At 45.9% G+C, this 22,673-nt stretch overlaps 1 protein-coding gene across 1 annotated transcript in view; it reads right to left on the reverse strand.

Annotated features, from left to right (window-relative positions):
* The window catches only part of LOC135374001 (uncharacterized), a 218,395-nt gene that overhangs the window by 60,617 nt on the left and 135,105 nt on the right, over positions 1-22,673 (reverse strand). The window contains exons 16-18 of the mRNA XM_064607019.1: positions 21,923-22,043; positions 18,228-18,361; positions 6,308-6,401 (exon numbers count right to left, since the gene is read on the reverse strand). Coding sequence (XP_064463089.1) covers positions 6,308-6,401; positions 18,228-18,361; positions 21,923-22,043 — 349 coding nt within the window. The remainder of the gene's footprint in view (positions 1-6,307; positions 6,402-18,227; positions 18,362-21,922; positions 22,044-22,673) is intronic.

Genomic DNA, 22,673 nt, shown 5'->3' on the forward strand with positions numbered 1-22,673 from the left:
ACATCTTTTTTAACAGTAGCCATTTTAGAAGAATATATCCTACAACGCCAGTTACGTCGTCCTGTGGCGCACCGTGCGCAGCGTCCACCAGATGTAACATTTCGGTTAACAGCTATTTGGCAGAAAAAGATTGGAGCATTTTCTCGACGCATATAAACAAGCGATGTCGTCGCACCACGCTTATTTACTCGTTGATCTTCACAACTATACGCACGAGGATCACAGGTTGCGTAGCAATATCTTTCTGCGAGAACGTCAATATATCGACGCTCCGAAATGAATCTCCGCACTCACCTCACTTTACTCAAAGTGCTCTCTACTCTACCCACTCCGCGCCGTCGCGACGTCTTGAGACATTCTTCTTCATCCTACATAGAACACCTCTCCGAAATTTGTCTCAATGTATTGAACGGAAAGGTAGCACTGGCACCAGACACGTTCGCGCGTTTGGAGAAGCACAAACGCTTCTTACGTCGGCTCGCCTACAAAAAGATTCACAAGAATCCGCAACGTTTGAAACGCTACCTGTCTCAGCAGCGAGGGCAGGGCGTTCTTTCGTCAGTGGTTCCTCTCCTGCTTTCCGCCGTGTTGAACCATTTCGCCAATGGCCAACAGAGCTGAAGTAACCGCCCATTCTTTCCTCGAAGGAGAGTGACGACGTCAAAGTGAAACCCATACTACAGGCACTGTATCGCATTCTCAAGCAGTACGGATTCGATCCCTACGACAGTAAAAGCAAGGCGTACCACTCTACGAAATGACTGACTATCCGCTCCTCTCTCCAGAGGTGGACGAAGAGGAAGCGGAAAGGGTCGTCTCAGAATTAAAAAAGGTTATTTCCTGGGATCGCGAAGGTTGTGTCTCTGTGTCGGGCAAGCCCATCAGCCACTCCTTCGTTTAGGAACTCATCAATTATTTGTTGCAACGTAAGACTGGAAAGAAACCTTCCTGGTTCCCCAAAGTCTAGAAACTATTGCGCCTGATTTCTCTGCCCAAATCTCGCGAGCCTCAGCAGCAGCAGCAGCAGCAGCAGCAAGCCTCCATTGCATGGACGACTTATGGAGGGATATGAGAAACCAGAGGGTGGTTTGGGGGGGAGTGGACAGCTATAGAAAAGCGCATCACATGAGCAAAAACAAAGCTCTCGCCATTCTTAGAAAGCTGGACGCCTACACGCTACACCATCCGGTGACGACAAAGTTTAATAGGAGACGCATCATCGCGCTCATGATCAATGAAGCGTGGCAAATGGATCTCGCCGACTTTTCAAAATACAAGAGGTTCAACGGTGGCTACCTTTACATTCTCGTGGCGATCGATTGCTTCTCCTGCTTTCTGTGCACCCTCCCGCCAAAGACGAAACGCCCCGCCGAAATGAAAAGGGAAAATACTTTTTCGGGGAGGTAACGCGCCAGCACGCATCTTTTGCGACAGAGGAGGGGAATTCTACAACAAGATCGTCAAGGAGTACCTAGCATGAAAGAAGGTCCACATGTATTCCACCTTCTCTCCTGTAATCAAGGCATCGCAGGCAGAACGGGTCATACGCACTTTACGCGACAGAATATTCCACTATTTTAGGGTAACCGGAAAATATCACTTCGTTTCCGTGCTTCCCAAGGTCATGCGCGACTACAACAACACCAGACACAGGACGTTGGCCATCAGCCCGTCCGAAGTCACGCCCGAAAACGAATTGGAGCTGTTCAATAAGATAAATAGGTAGCCCGTCGTACCCTCCGTGAAAAAGAAGCTCAAATTGGGGAGTAAAGTGAGGGTCCTACTACACAGAAAATGTTTTCAAAAAAGCTCGGAAGGGAGTTGGTCGCCTCAGATTTTCACAGTCTCCTGTCTGAGAGACACCTCCCTTCTCGTCGTGCATCTGGAAAATTACCGGGGTAAGGAGGTAAGGTTTTTTATACCTGGAGGAGGTACTCGTCGTTACCAGAGACGCCAATGATCCTTGGCCAGTAAGTGTTGAGAAAGAAGAAAGTGAACGGGCAGAGCTTCTCCTTAGTTCACAGGTTCGGTTACGACAGAGAATACGACAGTTGGGTTCCGAACAGCAACATGGTCAAGATTGGGAAATGACGTCAGACATCTACGTCCACCTCCTCTTGAACGCCAGCATGGATAAGTATCCATCGAATAAACTCAACGCCTTAACGCTAGCTTTCGACAGCCCACTTCAGCTCTCGAATCGCTATAAAGTCGGTCTGATGGATCTCAGCATAAGCAACGATTTTTTAAATATCAGATACAAAAGGCAAGATGCGAAAATCGCGGAAAAAAATTTCGCGTCACCTCGAATCTAGAGACAGATTTCGGAAAAGCCTTTTAGGAATGTAACGTTTCTTTCACGTACAATAAATCGCGATACGACTTCGCCTTACCCGTAGACCCTCGAATTGGAACCTCGGGCTCCCTCAGGCGCTTGACGCTTCGCTGGCATCACGCTGCACCAGTCACTTTCGGCGGCGTCACTTTGAATTCGCAAACCATGTCCCTACGTAACACACTCAACAAGTATTTCCGGATGCACAAGCAGGACGCCTCGCTAGAATTCGCAGATAACGTCTACTCTCTGAAAACGCCGAAGGGGCTTGGAGACGAAGGGGTTGCACGTACGGGAACCCTTTGTCAGGCTGCTACAGCTCACACCTGTCGAGGGACATGGAGAAACTCTACGCGTCCCTCTCCCTGTAGCTCGCCAATTTTCTTTCACGATCAAGACGAAAATCCGTCGATCTTTGCAAGTACAGCTCGAAGCAGTGGGTCGATCCTTCGAGGTGGAACGAGATCGATTTTCTCAACATTCCTCACGATTCGGAAGTGGGTTACGTCTATGTGGTAGACTTGTCATATCCCGAAGAACTGCACACGCTCACCAGGGATTTTCCCCTAGCACGCGAACACAGGTGCGTGGACGAGAACGAACTGTCCCCCTACCAGCAGCATTTGAAACATGCGTTGGTGCTAAACGCCCCTCCCACAAAGAAACTCTTGCTGACGTGCTGCGACAAGGAACACTACGTCGTTCATTATACATTGCTCTCACTGTACGTGAGGCTGGGCATGAAAATAAAACGTGTTCACAGCATCCTCTCGTTCCGCCAAGACAACTTTTTGCGAACCTTCGTGCAGAGAAACGTCGCGTTGAGGAATGCAGCGACCACAAAATTCGAGCGACTTCTGTACAAAACCATGTCGAACAGTACATTCGGTACGTCGATACAAAATGTGAGACGCATGAAAAGCTACGGTATAGCCTACGACAAACAAAGCGCATTCCGAAAAGCTAGCTCCGTCGACAGTCAGCATTTTCCCATTCTGAGTGACAAGTGCATCCTGTACGATATGAAACAGCGTCGCATCAAATGGACGCACTCCCTTTACGTGGGCTTTGCCATTTTAGAGATATCCAAAGTCCGAATGTAGAGCTTCATCTACGAGTTGCACTTTTCTCGCTTGACGTGTCCAGTGCAATTGATCTATAGCGATACGGACAGCATAATTTTTTCTCTCACGTGTGAAAGCCTGGAAGAGCAGCTGATGAAGATTGAGAATGAGTTAGATCTGTCTTCCTATCCGGCGGACCACCCGTTTTTCAACGACGAACACGCGAACCAGATGGGATACTTCAGAGACGAGATGCGAGGTGGTGTCATTCAGGAAGTCGTAGCCATCCGAGCCAAAATGTACAGCATTCTCTTGGGTGGGACACACAAACAGATCGCGAGAGCGAAAGGAGTTCAGAAAGACGTGGTGAGGAAACACTTATTGCACGAAGTGTACCAAGATTTTCTGTTCAATGAAAAGACAGTCGCTCAGAAGCAGTGCACCATCCAGAGCATAAAGCAAACAATGTACACCATTTCGAGACTCAAAAAGAGCTTCGTCCCCTACGACGACAAGCACTATCTTGTGGATGCCGTAGACTCTTTCCCTTATGGAAGCTGAGAATACGGTAAGCTTTCCTGGTGTTTTGCTGCGTATCGCATTACGATAGTACTCCCTCTTTGTACAGCATCGGAAAACCCGGAAGAGAGCCACAGAGGCATCTTCGTCAGGGATTGAGTGACCGTGGAACAAAGAGCAAGTCCTTCGTGCACGCGCATATAATCGAGAGTAAAAGTTCTAGTCGAGACATGCTCTCTCTCTCGCAGACAGGAGAAGCACGGGTCATCGTGGCAGTGTGGTAGCGGAATGGGTGTATGAAAAGAATCACCATTCCACCATCGTTCTGGTGCCGTGACCCGCACAATGACAATGCAGCGATGAAGATTTCCCACACCATTTCTGTTCAGGCAAGTCAGGGAGGATGTAGGCATCTATCGAGCAACTCAAGATACGTCTTTGTATGTATTCAATAAAGATGTGTTCGTGAAAAAACACAGAGACTAATCAAGGTTATTTAGACTCTTTAATGCGTTGCATTTCGATAACCAAACAGTATTTCAATAAATCAGTGACAAAGTACAATGTAGACTGCTTGCAAATGTCGCTGCTTCCGCAGGGCATACTTAATATGAGCAATGGCACGAGCGAGAAGGTCCACGATGTCTGCAGAGATGTAGTTGGATTCAGCGTTGGTCGAGCTCACAAATTCGCTCATCAGTCCCAGGGGTCCTTCCGGCACCGTTATACAGACGTACTTGTAACGGGCATAGATCCAATGCACCATCTTCTGCAGCGGCCCGGGAGAGATCTCTCCTATATTGCCAAAGCCTACCATGTCTATCACATAGCGAAAAGCAGTGATGACGACCTCGTTGCCGGGACTCTCCTTGTTGAACTTCTTCCCACGAAGCGTGGGTACGGGGACAATTTTGTAAGCGTGGTAGCTGAACATTTTCACGTATTGATGATGCAAGCGCAGTGCGTGCTGCCTTTATACAGCATTTTCAAATAAACACACGCAAAGAAACGAGTGCGAAACCGAAACAGAGAAGCCACCCGTTGCCGCTAGGAGCGCGTGCGCGCAGTGGAAGGACCAGAGAACGAAACCGAAGCGAGGAGCGCCTGCGATGAGATGACCGCTGGATGCTGGTGGCGCAGAGCACGCTAGGAGCGCGCGCATACGTAGCGGCCGCGGCGAGGCGCTCCACTCACTTGCGTTCTCTCGGGAGGCTCCTGGCTGGCTCTCGTGGAGTGAGGATGTGCAGACAGTCGCTTAGTCGTCTCCGCATTGCGTCAGTTGATCTTTGACTGTCGTCGTGATCAGACGCACCGTCGCCGTTGGGAAAAAGGTGAATGATTTGTCGTGCCCGATGTTACCGCGCTCGTGTTAAGCCTTTTCTCGCATGTTTGCCGTAACGAATAGGCCTTCTTCCCCGTGCGCGCATGTTTAGACTTGTTTAGCAGTGATCCGTAGCGTACAAAGCCTGTTGACGCACGTTTAGTGTTGTGAGCCTATCATCTTGTGCTTGTCGTCTTGTGTTAGCTGTTGAATTTCGTAGCATTGTGTGGTGACGCTGAGGTTATGCCTAACCGGTCGCCCCTAAGCCTTTTCCTCGATGTGTACTCTTTTCTCCGTGCTGTTTAGCAGTAGCGGTTAGGCCTTTTCCACACGCTCTGGCATGCCTTGACTTGTGAGCAGTGCTGCAATTTTACCTGCTGCTAGTATCTGGTTCTCTGTCTTCCTCGCATAGAGCTATGATGGTGGCTCCATCTGGTGTGATGCCTTGCAACTAGGTAGCCAATTGTCGTCGATCTTTGCAACTACCAGCCGTCAACAAGCAAGATGGCGGTCGCTGGTCACTCGTGTGTTCTGGAGCGGTTTCTTTGCCACGGTATTGTTGATTTTCGAATAAATTGTTTCTCTCCACTCTATTTCTATCTATTTCTTTTTCTTTTTTATGGACACAGGTTCCCGCCAACACCGGTTTGGTTCCCGGTCTGGAATGTGATGACTCCCTGGAGGGTGCTGATTAATGTGGGGGGTCCCAATTAACTCTAATTGCTAATTAAATCGTGTTTAGACCAAGTTGTGTGTTGGCGGCAGTCTGTGTCCAGTCATTACTACTACCGCACCTCCCCAGCTGGATCCGCCACTGTGGAGCTGCAAGCGTGGGTCCGCACAGCTCGAGTGACAGCCCTGATTTTATTCTCTCACACTTTTCTGAGTCACCCACCATTCAAACATGAGGAGAGAGGAATGTAATGCAACTCATAGGAAATAGCTGAGGCAGATTTTCTCTAGCAGTGAGTGGAGAAGCGTGAGGACCTTGAAGCCTTGAAGCCTTGATCCACATTTTATATCACAACGTGTTGTGGCCGTTCGAAACGCATATGAAAAATAGCTTACCAACAATGGAGTTTGGATGCAGTTTGATCATTTTGGTAATTGTTGTAGCAGGTACTCTTTGCACTGTCTAATAATCCTTGTGGGCAAACGGTACCTGAAAGCGAAATATATGGGTTTCTTTTTTCGATGTTCTCAGCGCCTGGAAACTGCCCAATCTATGTAGAATGGTTTAACAACAGAGGAATAGCAATGCGCAGTCTTGAAAAGTAGCCGAATTAGAAATAACTAGTTCATTTATCTATTTACTAATTGTGTGGCTCCAAGGGCCTTGTAACACAGACAATGGTACAGCAAACCAACAAGGAAATCAATAGCACGGGAATACAGTAGTACAGGTTGGGACAAAAGTTTACGGAACACGCGAGCGGCGTATTTTTTCGTCGGTACGACACCCTAGCGGCTGGCGGAAGCGGGTGAGTTCACTGCTTCGGAGGGGTGCAAGCGTGCGATGCCAGAGACACAGCGATAGTTCTGGTATAGCCTGGTTGTTTGGGAAGTGGAAGCTACCGCTGTGTGTCGCTAACAGCCTACCCTTGCACCTTCCACCCCTCCGAAACAGTGAACTCACCCGCTTCCTGCAGCCGCTAGGGTGTCGCACCGAAGAAAAAGTACGCCGCTCGCGTGTTCCGTAAACTTTTGTCCCAACCTGTACAACAGTGACATATATTACCAGCACTAATTTGAAAATAAAAAAGCACGGACAACAGTTTTATATAATGTATGATTTACAACTGAGACGTATCGGTGAAGGTAAACGATTCGATAGTCTAATGGCACGTGGAAAAGAGTTCCTATGGGAAAATGGGCGATTTGAATTTGTGAGCGGCAACAACAGCTGTGTCAGTAAATTCATTTCTGCCTATACCCCATGATCCAGTACCCAGCAAAACCTGAACGAAAGGTCTGATCATTCTACTGGCCAGACATTGGGCTCTCAGTACGAGAAAGTTTCTCTGGGTTCGTAAATTGCATATTGCTTTCAGGTATGTATGGGAGTCAATGTAAATAACCGTGGAGTTAAAGCTGTGTGTTCAAGACGTAATTTAATGCTATGACCTTCTCATAGACTTCAGCACTGAAGATTGACATGATACCTGGTAAGTGATGTGATCGCAGACATCTCAGTTACCATCGCACATCTCACTCGCTGTGTTCTTGAACCATCTGCGTAACATGCTAACGGTTCGCTGAATCACTGACTTTTAGGTGTAAGGATTGAAACACCACAAGGTGAACGTGTTGCATCTAAACAATCTTCATTGAACAGGTTCCATCGTCGGAGGTAGTGTATTTGGGATTCAGGTAAGTTATTGTAACACAAAACAGACTCCAGCATACCTGTCTAAGATATCATTTATATCATCAAGATTCGTCAAGAGCCCTCGACAATTACACTGAAGGATCGACATAGTGCAGCAAAAAAGAATGGAAGTGTGTAATACGAGTGTGCTTTATAAAGGAGAGTGTGCTGCTCAGAGACAATCTTATTTTTTTCGCGGGCATTATTGGCTGCCTCGGAGGTTTTTCTTCGGGTAACCACCAGTTCCTTAGCTGATATTATCAAGGGGTGAGTCGCTTCCCGATAGATTATAGTTGGCCTTTCTTTTTGACTGGATGCTCGTGTTTGTGAATGGGCATTGCGAGCTCGCATTTCATCTCACCCCATCGAGCTCACGTCCACGGATGGTTATGACGAAAGTGGCGTCTCTGAGGAGGACGCCACTCAAGCGGTTGGCGGAACAACAGGCACTTCAGCAGAAGAAGCTGGCGTTTGTGGAAGGGGTGAGTGTTCTGTGCTTCCTGTTATGCTGTCTGTCTGTATGAAGAGGGATCACCTGCGCAGTTGACGCAGTGATGTGGCCCTCCCCAAGGAGCACACAATATTGGGCCCATGTTGGCTGGTCAACGGCGATACGGGTCAATACGGGACCCGTTTAGCCAAGATTTACCCAATAGTGGCTCAAACTGGGCAATATGGGCCTCATGTTGCCCAGGTTGAGCCACTATTGGGAAAATCCTGGGAATATGGGCCCCATATTGCCCGTGTAAACCCCATATTCGCTGAAAATGCAGAAAATGGTACGTTTCGGCGTTGCAAAAATGCCCAAGCAGCACGACAAGATTGGACGTTGATGCGTGTGAAATGCCCATTCGAATACGTCGTTACATCCAACAACTTCCCGCAGATCATAAACATTGTTCGAAACAGTAAACATACGTGGCAATCCCATTGTAACATTCACTAGAACTCGACAACTCAACTTTCCACTTTCTGGAAGCAGGCGCTATCTCGCTTCGCGATGCCAATGCCAATCGGTCGAACCCACTGAGAGTAAGCATGGCCGTTTCAGCGAAATCACGCGTCGTAGAACTACTGCGCATGCGCGACAGTCGCATCGGACGCTTCGTACAGGCTAAAATGTCGCTGGTTCGTCTAATGACACTGCGTTCTGGAGAAAGAACGACGACATCCTTCTGGGGGTGTGTGACCACTGCACAGTATCCGATATTCCTGTGAAAGAGATTGTTATTCATGGCTGTTGGGACAGCCGGTCCAGACACGTTTATTGTGTCTGATCAAAGTATAAGAAGTTCTACCCATTTCAGGTTTATGTAATGAGTCTTCCGATTGGTCACCCACACTTCATAGTCACACAGGGAGAAGCTGCCAGAGTTATGATAACCCCCGACTGAAAAACACCATAATTATTCTGGTGCTTTGTGGTGTTCCTAAACCATTGTGGTGTTGGTAATGTGCATATCAAAACTGTCGGGTGCGATACCAGACGATTCTGGTGATGTCACGCTCTCCTGATGTGCACACTTACTGACAAGCTATTTTTGATGTCCACATCAGAGTGGCCTGCTCTGACACCAGAATGTTTCTGGTGCCCTCTTGTATGCTTGGTGTACGAACTAGAGTGACACAGTATTTTAATCTAACCCTTAGCGCCGCAATACCAAACTCACGTGAAGGTCGACGTGGCGTGTCAGACGCCGCATATTAGTGCACTAACCAGATAACGTCACACCTGCTCTCTTTACAAGTGCGATGTTGTCTGGTGAGTGCGCTAAATGTGGCATGATCGAGCTCACCAACACGTGATGTCGAGTTTCATGCGATTTCTTAGCTGGGCCTGAACTCGCGCCGTATCAGAAGATTGTCATCGTGAGTTTCAGGACCCAAAATGCCAAGCTATGCCAGATATACAGGCCATAAGGATGATGGTCCTATTGAAAGAAACAGACTGACCAACCAAACCCCACCGCCACCGTTCAAGGCTCCTACCCTTTGCCTAGGCCTCACAATTTCTCGGCACGGTCGGATAACACCTTGGGAGTAGGGGGCTAGAGTCCGCGCTGGCTCCACTCAACAAGTATCAGCGAACACCAATTGCCTGCTGAACAGTGCTAAAGTAACATGTATATCTCATTACACATTCTATGCCCCTTTTATACCATGTGTAAGGCACAGATCACCGATGAAAAGGCTCCTATCCTCGCTGATGGTATAGTAGGGACTTGTGTTATGCGTATAGTTTCAGTATTTTATGAACCTTGACTTACAGGACGTCTTGTACCACATAACTTTTTATAGAGACAACATCATCAGAGTTAAACAGAGTTAGTTAATAAATACAGACGCCAATAGCAGCATCTTAATGAGAATGGTGAGTGACTGATGGCAGCACGTTATCTGTACGACATCAACAAATTTAGGCATCATCTCTCGCAAGGTAGCCTCACCAGTGAAGGCGGCACCACAATTGGCGAAGCCGCAGTATACCACATCACTATCCGTTACCCAACCTATGCTATAGGTACCCTTCCTTGAGATAATGGCCCAATGGCCCAATCAATCAAATGCTTTATTGATCGCAGGCCAATACTACTACTACGAGCGGTAGTGCTGCCTGGAACATGTTTGGTAGAAACTTTCCCACATATTTTTACGTGTGGCGTAATGTGCACACACTTTTTCACTGCGGTTCACACCCATGCTTGGTGACTGTGCCAACATATTTGACGTGAAACAGCCTTTGAATCAGACTGACACAGGATAAAAGTTTATCAAAATGAACACGTCTATATAGTCTCGTCTTTGTAAGTCCGGAATTCCGTGACACCGGAGATGCAAGACTGGTGTCGTTCAATTGGATATATAGTCAACTCGGTCACACGACCGTGACATCACGTCGCAGTAGTACCCGTCTCTTTGTTTAGTGCTTGTGGAGATCAATAGCCTTAAGTGAGAATGAACTTTGGACAATAGGGACAAGTGGACCTTAGACGTTATTTCTTTGCGAAATACTTAAAATAAATGTGCAAAATGTTAAACAATTCAAGTTATCAGCCGCAGCCCGAAGTGCGAGCCTCAAATAGAGATGCTGCACGTCATTCGAAAGCGAAGCCACTGGGCTCTACATCGTATTGAAATGCGCAGCGCCGAGGAAGTGAGACGGTGTCGGGTGCGTCTCAAAGTTGAGGGGAGGCGCGCGGAAAACGCCACCGCATCCATCTGTGTGGATGGACACCTATATATTGACATTCACTTTCGCTTTCACGTTATTTCACGTTAAACCAACAGCCGTGCACCCTGACACCGTCCCCACCCAATTTATACCCTCTTCTTCCCAATGCGGAGTTGTGTTGGGATGTAAATTAGAAAAGTATTATCAACTTCCTGCTTCAATTGTTGCTATAAAAAGTATGCGGTATAAATTCTGCGGTATAAACTACCAATACCATCCACTGCGGTATAAATTCTAGTCTCCCACAGGCATAAAGTAACATTTCGCCTTTTGTGGAGGTACACTCAAGACTGCACGAGTTATAGCACAGGCGATTCACACCCTGAGAGGTATAAATATTTCTAACGGCGTTGACATGTGCATCAAATGCCAGCACAGCCTGTAAATTTCTATACCGCTGAACACGCATACGCAATAACCAATGTAGCAGTCAAAATGTACATTGTATACTGTATTCAAAATGTACACTCATGTAGAGCATACAAGATAAGGAGTGTCAAGACGATGTACCTACCTTATCTGAGTACCTGATGCGTACATATACCAGCTGTAAACCCTATGATCTGTTAGCCATAAGTATTGTACCTTTAGAGTGGCATACCCTTCAGGTACAGTACCTTCTATGAGGTATCTTACAAGGTTTGGTTCATGGGTAAAAAATTCAGCGAACCGGTAAAGGCGTATGAAGGGAATGCCTCAGGAATTGAGCTGCCGATATCTCGAACAGCGAAATATTGGGGGCTCTCGTCCTGGGGCTCTTCCCTTCTTACAAGATTTCCTGTACTGCATAAACTAAGGTAAATGTTTAAAATTGATCTCTGAACAGAGGGTTGTGTGAGGGATACAAGGTTTACAATGTACCATAATATTTTTTGTACTACAATCGACATTTATTTAGCGGTCTCCAGGCTTTTCTTTTTTCTTTTCTGGGCTGCGAAAACTAACGCAACATAACAAGAAAACACAATTATGTTCAGAAACTGTTGATGTAAATGTATACAAGTTTCTCTTTTGATTTGACACAGGTATTTCATAAGAAAGCTGTGAGACAAGCGCTGATGTCATCTTTGGCAGGTATTCGGCCAGGTGTACCGCGTGCAGCACAGTGTATGCAACTACTGCATGAGTAATTGATAACAATACGTTATTTGACTTGTTTATTAGATACATATTTTTCTCACAGGCAGTCTTCACAGATTCCAAATCTGCACTTCAAGCAATTGAAAATTCGGGCATACGAGGCCCATCCGCACCGCTAGTCACAGATGTGTTAATGACTTACCACACTATATACGCAGCAGGCCACAGGCTAGTTCTCCAGTGGGTTCCAGCCCATTGTGGTGTCGTGGGGAACGAGCAGGCCGACAGCGCCGCAGAAGCAGCACTCTGGTATCGCGAACAGACCAGTATTGTTCTGCTGAGAGGAGACCGCCGTTCAATTCTCCGACGCCTAGTGACACCCCTGGCTTCCCGCCAATGGACAACCGACATTATTCCCCCCTCTATGTTGAGCAGAGTTGATCCAACGCTCGCCTTCCGCATGCCACGAAACACCTCTCGTCAAGATGCTGCATTAATCCACCGAATGCGCCTCGATGTGGCCTTTACAGCTCAGTGGCGTTACCGCTTGAGACAAGTTGACTCTCCCACCTGCTGCCACTGTGGTGTGCTTGAGGATCTGGAGCGTATTCTTCTTCATTGCTCCCACTACCAACCTTCCCGAACCACACTCTCCGAGTCTCTTCGTCAGCTGGACTCTCGCCCCTTCTCCCTATCGAAATTGCTTGGTCTCTGGCCTAATCCAGCCCAGCAACGCTCTGCGCTCAAAGCTCTTCTGACGTTTCTGCACACCATCGGGCTTCGATCGTTATTGTGAAGGGGCTCGTTATTTTATTCCCAACATTCCCACCAGCAATGGGGTAGAGTATAGCCTATGGCGATGAACCTCCCCACTCTCCAAAGCCAACATAAAGTTGTTGTTGTTGTTGTTGTACATATTTTTCGCGAAATGTGGCATAGCATTATCCGAGTCAATCATTATTCAACTCCATCGCCCTTATTGAACACCCTGAGAGATGAACGTACCTTGAAGTATTAGTTGTTAAATTTTGAAGTGCTAAACAGCCCAAAGCAGAATAGCGGAGAAACAGCGACAGGTAATCCGCGTGAGATAGCCACGTATTTTAAGTGATTGGAGTAGCGTTAATTTACTACAGTCCAGGAACGGTAGCGACGGCGCGAGTTGTCTAGAATGACAAGATGAGGAAACTCGAAGTGCATACACAACCAAGCGGTAAAAAGTTGGAGGAAGAAGACAAACATGTCAATGTCAATCCTCCCGCATAGATGTCTATGGTTTTTCGCGATTTGTGGTGGGAGCCTCGCTTGCGTTAGGTTATGTTAGATAATTGGAAGACTCGCGCAGATTCCAACGCTGTCAAAAAAAAGCAAAGTATACCTGTTTACCGACAGCACATTTTGTCATACAATGAACATCGCTATCATCCTACTCCTACGAAAAGTACCGTGCCGTTGTAGGCACCGTATCTCAGGCAGTCTGGCGTTGCTCACAGAGGGACGCGTGGCGAACGGAGATACCAGACATATATCGCATTCCATAACGTGGCCAAGGAAATGACATTTCCCACTCAAAGGGTCTAATAAAAATTACTCATTTGAGAAGCAGGCATTTAGTGGACGCGTGTCCGTAGCACCATATACAACGGCGGCCTGAGAAACTAATAGCATCGAGGGACTGAGGAACCGGGGGTGCGAGCGAGTGGAGCAATGTTCGATGTTTTTTTAGAATGTACAAAAATCATGGCGAAACGGGGGGAAACAAAGACAATACAACCGATCGTGTTGTCTGTGTCGTGTGACAGTGTTTCCCCCTGCTTATAAATGGACATGTAGAAGGGATATAAGAGGGTAAATGTAAATAGAGGTAAGCCATTTGAAATTGAAGTATTCGAAGGTTTTTTAATAGTAAGGATAATTGAAGGTAATTCGGAGTAATTAAAGCAAGAAAGTTGAGTTTAAAGGTTATGAATGTAAGGTACATCTAATTAAGAGAAAGATTAAATGAAATTAAATATTACCGAAAGTAACCGTGTGTGGCCAGAGCTAATTAAATGTAATAAAAGGTAATTATTGTCAATTAAAGGGAAATTGAGCCAAATTAAAGCAAATAAATGTAATTAAAAGGAACTAAATGAAATTCAAGATTACCTCACGTAACCTAAGGGTACCTTCGGTAATTAAAGGGTAATTACAGGGTAATTGAAAGTTTCGTACCGGATGCCATGTATAGACCGGAAACGGCGAACAGGAAGTCAGGTTTAGACAGGAAGTCGGTACCCGGAAGTCAAGTATGGACCGAAAAATGGGCTTTATGCTAACGCATTTTTCTCGCATTTACCGCTGAATCGCCACTGAGTTTTTTGTGGGCAGAACTTTGAGACGAATGTTGCCACAGTTTCCCCCTGAAGTCAGACCAGGAGGCACACCAAACCCCATTCCTTCCGACTGTCCTCTCTTCATCTCTCCACATATGTATGTCGCTCACTCGTAACGCTAACACGCAATCGCGAGGAGAGACACACAAGGAGCTTCGGACATCGTACGCGCTCGATGTAAAAGCAAGCAGGAAGCTTGCATGCTGCTCATCGGCATGAACAACAACGTGATACCCGCCACTACAAAGGAATCAGGGGCTGGGCTCATCATAGTTTCAGGACGGATATCACAAAGCCCCTCCGATCTGCTAAAGGGCCAGTTTTAGAACATTTGACGAACTCTAACAAAAAGATACGCGCGAGAAGTAACATCCCCATTTCTGCCTTGGACTCGACTGCTTTTTCGCAGAACGCATGCCGGTGGAGGAAGGGTACACGTGCTAGTGAGGGAGGCAGGTGTTCTGAAAGATGGCGTCTGTGCGTTCTCAGTCGAGGGATTTCAGAATTACGTGTGCCGTCCTTTTAGAACGGTGTGTGATTTTCTATCACCAGAGCATTAAGGGAACTGCATCGGATTCTGGGAAACCGTGCTAGAAAATACACGAGTCCTCCACGAAATTATGTGGTTGCTATGAAATAGATTTTTATTTCCGCGACTAGCGTAGCTGATGGAAGGAAGTGTTGAAGTCAAGTGTGAAGGGCCAAAAATTAACTCAGTTTAAACGGTAATTTTCATTTACGGAGATTATTACATTGCTCGGAGATATGGTTTACTGAGATATGCCGGGTGTTGAAAAAAGGGGAGCTCCAAATGACTGTGTTTATATCTTAGAGGGCGTGAACACAGATACGAGCATTTACATGTTGTTCAATGATGTGTCCAGACCCCCACCTAACACCCCACAAAGGTCTCGAAGGCACCCCCTTCCTAAAATTTTGTGAGGTTACCCAATATCTCTTCAAAGAACATTAAAATACATGGAGCAGTGACGTCACACCCCTTGCGGGGCCCAATACACCCCCATGCACAAAATTGTGGGTAAACCACTGATGTTGTTTCTTTAGTTTATTTATGTATTGGTTTTACGTGCCCGCCAACAGCGTGAGCCTACGTAGAGGTGCACAAAAAAGAAGGTTAACTTACAAGAAGATAAAATATTACGAAGAGGATAAAAATGAAATAATACCAGCAAAAATGTCCACACTAGTATTTCGAATTTTGATCTACGGAGATTATTTTGTTGCTCGCAGATATGCTTTACTGATATATGCCGGTTTTTGAAAAAAAGAGAGGTCCAAATGACTGTGTTTATAGCTTAGAGGGCGTGAACACAGATACGATCGTTTACATGTTTTTCAATGATGTGTCCAGACCCCCAAATCCCCTAACGCAAAAAAAAAACATCAAACCATAAAAGTCTGGAAGACACCCCTCTTGCTAAAATTTTGTGAGGTTACCCAATATCTCTTCAAAGAACATAAAAATACATGGAGCAGTGACGTCACACCCCTTGCGGGGCCCAATACACCCCCATGCACAAAATTCTGGGTAAACCACTTCACTTCTCCAGAAATGACTCCAGGCACTGTACTAAAGCCAGCGTGCTATTGATCCAAAAGGTATTTCGTGTCATATCAACGGACACATCCGCGAGAAGATAAATGCAGGAGCTTGCTGGTTGATATGTGGCGTAGTATTGCCAAGCGATCTGTCTGTTGCTGTGGCGAAAGGCATGGTGTCCATGGCAGTGTCCATGGCTGACCTCACAAGGAAACGTGCCAATACTTGCCTTAGAGCGTCTAAGGAAAGCACCCAGCCAGAACGCACAGCCGGTACCGTGATTCGAACCTCAGTCAGATTCCAGTTGCGACGTGTAAAAGTTTTCGTCATTTCCACGGAGCTAGGGGAACTGTAGATGTCAGTGAGACACGAAAATGAAAAGAAAGAAGGAAAGAAAGAACATGACAAGTATTTGTGCTAGTCTCACCGTGAATAACTCTTGTAATTTTCTCTGTAATTCTTGTAAAAAATATTTTTTTAAATCCTATGTTATATGACTGCTCTACTGCAACAAGAGAGACGGGTCAATATGCTGTTACCTGTTAAGATTTCAGTTTGTGTCAAAACGTTTTTTGTTAGGAAACCTGTTTAAATGACCAAGTGCGTGTTTAATATGCACATGTTGGCCGATGTCGCTGTCTTCACTACAACCGTTATTGTGGGCGTTACTGTTTAGAAAAATGCTGTTAAGCGAATTGAGGCTCTGACGTTGGAAACAGTGAAAGATCAATGGACAGAACGCAAAACAAGCTGTGCAAGATGGGGCTGATTTTCGTAGCAAGCACAATGAAAAGAGTATTTAGCGGATAAGTTTGAACGCTATGTTTCTAAGTGTGAATGAATCCGCGATAAAATATAATATCCGCATTTTGGAATCTTCATGATGAGCCAAGAGGGCGACATTTGGTTGCGCTTCCGTTTCCCAACATCGACTGCATTACTCGCAGTTATGGGTTGCCATATGGATATACGCCATCCATATGCGTATATCCATATGGATGTACGCATATCCATATGTATGAAATGATGCGTATGCAATATGGATAAACGCCTGGTATGCCACTACTGTCCCTTGCGTATGCTGCCCACTAACGAATAAGATAAAAAAAAGAATAACAGCAAAATGAGCGCACACGAAGAACATGCATTGTTCAGATGTGTCCTGTTTGCTCCCAGCCTCGTTTTTGTCTTTTTCTTTTCTTTTTCTGCGTGTAACGCACAAGCTCATGGGGGTGGGCAACGTCACGACTACCGCTATTGGAGAAAGTGCGTCCTGGGCCGACTTCGAAGGGAACTCTGCCGACATATATATCACAGCGTCTGAGGGACAACCCACGAAAAACCGGGATGGCACAACTGACACCGGGATTCGAAACCCAGTACCTCCCTGCCTGACGCCACATGGCCACCATACCCAAAGTTGACCAATCGCCGCCGACAAGAATGGCACTGGCGTAGTGAGTACGTAGCTACGTGCGCAGTCCTTGTTTTGGTTCACTTGCATAGCAAACGTTTGTCAATTCATATATCAAGGTTCGTTCGCTTCTCGGCAGTTCCATAAGGACGATGGATTTCAGTAATGGATGTTTCCCAGAAAACATGCAATGACTTCGTTGATTAATGAATTTAACAAATGTTTCGTCCAGTACTTGCACACACTGCCCTACGAGTATCCGCCTGACCGCATAAGTCGCTGCGAAGATGACATCAGTGCTGCTCTCACTGCTTTTTAATAATATATGTATCGAATAAAAAGCACATTGTACATATCACACAATTCTACTGTTGAGAGGAAATAAAAAAATACTATGCAGAAAGTTCTAGAAAATACACCATTTGGTTGCAACTATCATAAGTGTGGAGCCGTTGATTTTCTGCGTTTTCTCTCATGTGCCTTATTGGGTTTTATACTGACGCATTCCGTTTGTGCAGCATGATCTGACCCAGCAGGGAAGCGTCATCTTCTGTTTGGCCTTCTTGTGTCGCTTCTTCAAACACAAGCTGCACCGCTGATCAGGCCCTGCCGATAAGCATGGCGTGTCGAAGGAGTAATCTCACTCACAAATTTTATGCCACGCCCTCAATTCCCTGCTCTAAGGATCATCTTGAATATGAAAATAATTGTGCGATAATGCTGGTCACACTACCACCTTTGTTGTGATCAACATTGCTAATTAATGAAATATTAAAAAATATAAAAAAAGTGTAGCAATCCTTAAAACGACAACGGAAGACAACAGAGGCTATAACCAGTTAGAACACACTCCTCCTGAGATGTGGTGACCTTTGCCACCGACGTAATCAGAGCTACTGTTCTCCGAACACATGTAGGATGCATTATGCGCCAGCGCCCTTGCTATGGTTATACTCACACATCGAGTTCGATGCTGCACATTGGTATCTCATTTCACTCTGCATCTTTGCAACATAATTTTGAAGAAGTTGTTCACCACAACCTTTTGGTTTTAATTGGTCTGGAACACAATTCTTCTTGTAGTCCAACATGCTGCAAAAGATAGCATACGAATATCTGTTACATGACCCGGACCTTCTCGTGGCTAATAAATTCTACTATTACTATTCGCACTAATTACAAACCAGCTCCGGATTGTAAGACAGACAACACGTGACATTGAAGCACAACCCTGCAGGGAATACAAGACGTGACCACATTGAATTCTTCCCGTAATTTTAATTAGATTCAATAAGAAATAGGACTGACAATTCGTCCAACGTGTCCAGGACGACCATTTACCAGTGACTGAATTGGACGTTTGTAGTGAAGCTGCCTTCGCGAAACCGGGTTCCGCCGCGTTGTGTGAAGACCGCATCCACGGAATAAGGGACCGAATGGATGAATTGATTTAATGGGTGCCAATGAGTAAGGCTGATTTGCAATTGATTTAATGAGATCCATCATTTTATGTATCACAGACTCCGCCAATACAAGGAATGAGAAGTCAGTTGGAAGAATTGTTCTAATGGGTATCAATGAGAAACTGCTTTCCAGTTGATTTAACGAGATCAACCATGCTGCTTGGCATGTTGGTAATACAATAAGTGAGACGCCAGTTGTTGGAGGAATGGACGTAATAGTGACCGACGGTACATGCTCATTCTAAAATTAAGTAATGATATGATTAGGAAGAAAGCTGTACGTCCGCGCAGAAAATGAACTAATTCGAGGAACTGGTCTTATTCGGACAAATGAAATTCCAGAATACGCATTGTATCGAAAAATATGTCACTTAAGGAAATGAAAATTGAATGGAAATGTGTAATTAAAATTTATTCCTAACAAATCAAATAGCCGTTGCCCAATGTCGCGGAGGCTGACCGCTGGGGCCTAGGCCAAGGAGAGCGCGTTGTAACACATTTTCAACGCCGCACCACATTGTGATTCGTCCGCCTTGAAAATTGTTTGGAATGTTTCTTCAAAAGTACATGTGCCGTGGTAAGTTCGTTTTACTGCTCTTACTTGAAACTATTGTTTTTGCATTCCGTGCAACATTCAACAGGGCTTAAAGGGACGGTCTCGTACCCCCTGCCCCTTTCATAAACTGTGCCATTCGATTGCCCTTTGTTGAAAATGGAGTGCTGCTAATTTACCCGACAAAACACGCCACAGTTATTCAATAACCGAATTCAATTGATAAAGATTGCAGAGCATGCCGCGATCTGTGTTAGAAAAAAATAAGAGCGACCATGTCACCCTGCGGGTAAGTCCGTGATAGGATACATAAATCGTCTGCTTTTGCGCGCGCTAGTGCATCGGCGTGAGCAGACGACTTTCAGAAGTTACTGGGCACCGCAGCAACTCTCATACATTTTCTTTCAGTTCTCAGGTGAAAAACGCACAGTCCAAGAAGTGGCAAGCATGGTGGTTTAGAACAACTATGTTAACCCTCAGAGACAAGTTCAAAGTCGCAGGACACCCTCATCCACAATCACAAATCTGAAGTCGCCGGCCATCGGCGTGCGCGGTCGCATTACAGCTCCGACCAAGAATATATTACGCGCGCTTCCATTACACTCCGTTGTACACCGATCGTGCTTCGAAATGAAGTGTCGCTGACGACGTACGTGGAGAAGGAATGCGTGTTTATTTAAAAACCGCATTAAATACTCGCGGAAAGAAAACACGTGACTTAGCTTCCACGTATCCGATTATGCACCACATTATCGGGGACCCCACAGTCAATGCTCCGACTACATTCTCCGCTCGCGGAGGTATATGCCTGAGTGCCCACATTTCGAGAGCAAAGGGGATGACTCAACCCAAGATGCTTCTGTAAGTTACAATTACCATGACAACGACGACGTACCCGCACGCCGACGTCATACATCAGAGGCCTTTGCCAAGCTCTGATAGAGCTTGGAGCTCCGCCACGTTTGTGGAAATAAATACTATTATTATTATTATTATTATTATTATTATTATTATTATTATTATTATTATTATTATTATTATTATTATTATTATTATTATTATTATTATTATTATTATTATTATTATTATTATTATTATTATTATTATAATAATACGTGACGTATGCATTAGACAAGCGCGGCTTTCGTCGTCTGCTATTACGGCACGTTTCGACAAATTCCTCGAAAACGACTTGGTTATTCCAAATGAAACTTTGACGGTTGTATGTGTACAGTACTCTTGAAGCTAGTTTTGGCTAAGTTTCGGAATCGCCCCGGCGGCTGTACGAGACCGTCCCTTTAAGAGGAAGCGTTTCTGCAAGTCACCGACGTATTCATCAGTCTGTTACCAAACGTCGAAGCGTGAGAATGTGCGTGATGAATGTCAAGCAATTGGCGCTTTTGGGGATTTCATTTTCAGGATTTTTTTCCCGTTTTTAAGGTATATTTAGTCGATGTGTCAGACATTTTCGTTTTTTTCTACGTTTTTACCGATGATTTTAGCTTGTAAGCAGCTAGATGTGCGTTAAGATCGCTATGAACGGCGCTGTGTGCAACGGTATGTAATGTGTTTTGTGCATATTTCATACTGACATGCCCTGTAAACGCGCAGTTATTTGTTGTATATCCCATTCAAGTAGTTGGTTATATTTAAACTAAATAAATACATATAGGATGCATGTATGAGCGTGTGCGATTCCTGCGATGGAAATAAAATGGATGCAACAAGAGTGCTGATACGAGCGACTCGGGTTGGATGAAACGTAGACATTGTGTTGAAGGACGACAGGACGCTAGGCAGACAACCGGTTTGTATGCTTCGTGTGCTGCATATTGCGAGTTAATGCACACACTTCCGTCTATACCCGGTGTGCTCCTCATATGGTCGCAGAGTTGCATTGTTGCAAATGCAACTGTGCGACCTGCCGGTTTTGGAAGTTTTTTAAGTCTGCAATCGTTTTGGAAGACGCGAGGAGACATTGCACCCAGGATTGTATTGTCACACCACCTGTAACTGAGCAACTTTAGAAATTGCATTCGTAAAAACAATGAAAATTAAATACGAAGGGAACGCATGCCATAACAGATTCCGCGCATGATGCGCGGCCGCCTCAAAAAGCCGCATCCCATGGCGCTTGCCTAACTCCAGCGCTATCCATCGCGCTGCGATCGAGAAAAGCGGCTATTCATCCACCCATCCACAAGGCATGAGGAGACTAGCGGATTCTTTCCTCTCCGCAGACGCAATCGTAATGTCTCAGCTGGACCCGACAGCTAGGGCGCTTGGTGAAATGACGCGAAGTATTCGCGTTAATGTTTCTCCAAACCAAACCCCACAGCGCGTTGTCCTTTCTAGCAGTGCACCGTAATTCCTTGGAGCGCTGCCAGTGGCTTATGAGGAACCGCAGGCAGCTTGAAGTATCATTATCGACAGGTGTCTGAACCTAAAACAAGTCTTTGCCCTGCACGGGGTGCGCAGGGGGGGGGGGGGGGTGTCAAGCATTCTGCTGAGTTCTGTTCCTACATTTGGCCCATATAAGCAAACCATTCAGCAAAATTTAAAATTGTTCACGCATTTTCTTATTTATCATGATGCCGCTGTAAAACCGCCGACGACGAAAAACGACGAAGAGCTTACCAGCACAGTCGTTTGTCGTTGCCGGACATCAGGCCTCTAGAAATGATGCCGTGTTCCTGTTCGTATTTCCTCAAGCACACATCTTCCGCATCTGATATTGCTTTTTGATTGCACTCCAAGCCTGAAAACGAACAGTCTGATATATTTGGGTACTCATAATACAAAGCATGAGTCCGCCTTTGATAACTTGCCCGGGGAATATCCCCTGTTCCCAGCTTGACTTGTTCCCCATAGATATATCAGTGGTAAAAACCGGTGGCGGATCAAACCGCTTATATTTTGCTGCCCTCGTTAATTGCCTGCAGCCTTATCCACAGCGCCACCGAAACGTTAACAACGAGAAAAATAACGCAATAAGATGACGTTGCATCACGTCGCGTGCACCAGTCGGCGTCCTGCTGGGGGTTAGAGTTAGGCGGACGGCGCTGATTTTTGACGCGGCTTCTCCACGGCTGTGACACATTGCGACATCGCTTGCGTTGTCAAAGGCAGGATGAACGTACCGTTGACATCGTGCAACTCTCACCGAACGTGCCAGTCGGGGCATCCGTGCACAATTGGCATTCGCCGGGCGGTCATGAAAGTGCCGGTAAGTATACCCTTCGAGCATGTTTACGAAATATTAACCATGCTGCCAGCACAAACAGCTCTCGTGGTCGCCTCAGAGGAAGGAAACGAAGCTCTGTACGTCTACACCGGTAAATCACCTTTCAGTGATTGTGTTGTTACGTTATGTTGCCCTCGCGTTTAG

Source organism: Ornithodoros turicata, unplaced genomic scaffold, assembly GCF_037126465.1.
Source record: "Ornithodoros turicata isolate Travis unplaced genomic scaffold, ASM3712646v1 Chromosome37, whole genome shotgun sequence".
Taxonomy (NCBI): Eukaryota; Metazoa; Arthropoda; class Arachnida; order Ixodida; family Argasidae; genus Ornithodoros; species Ornithodoros turicata.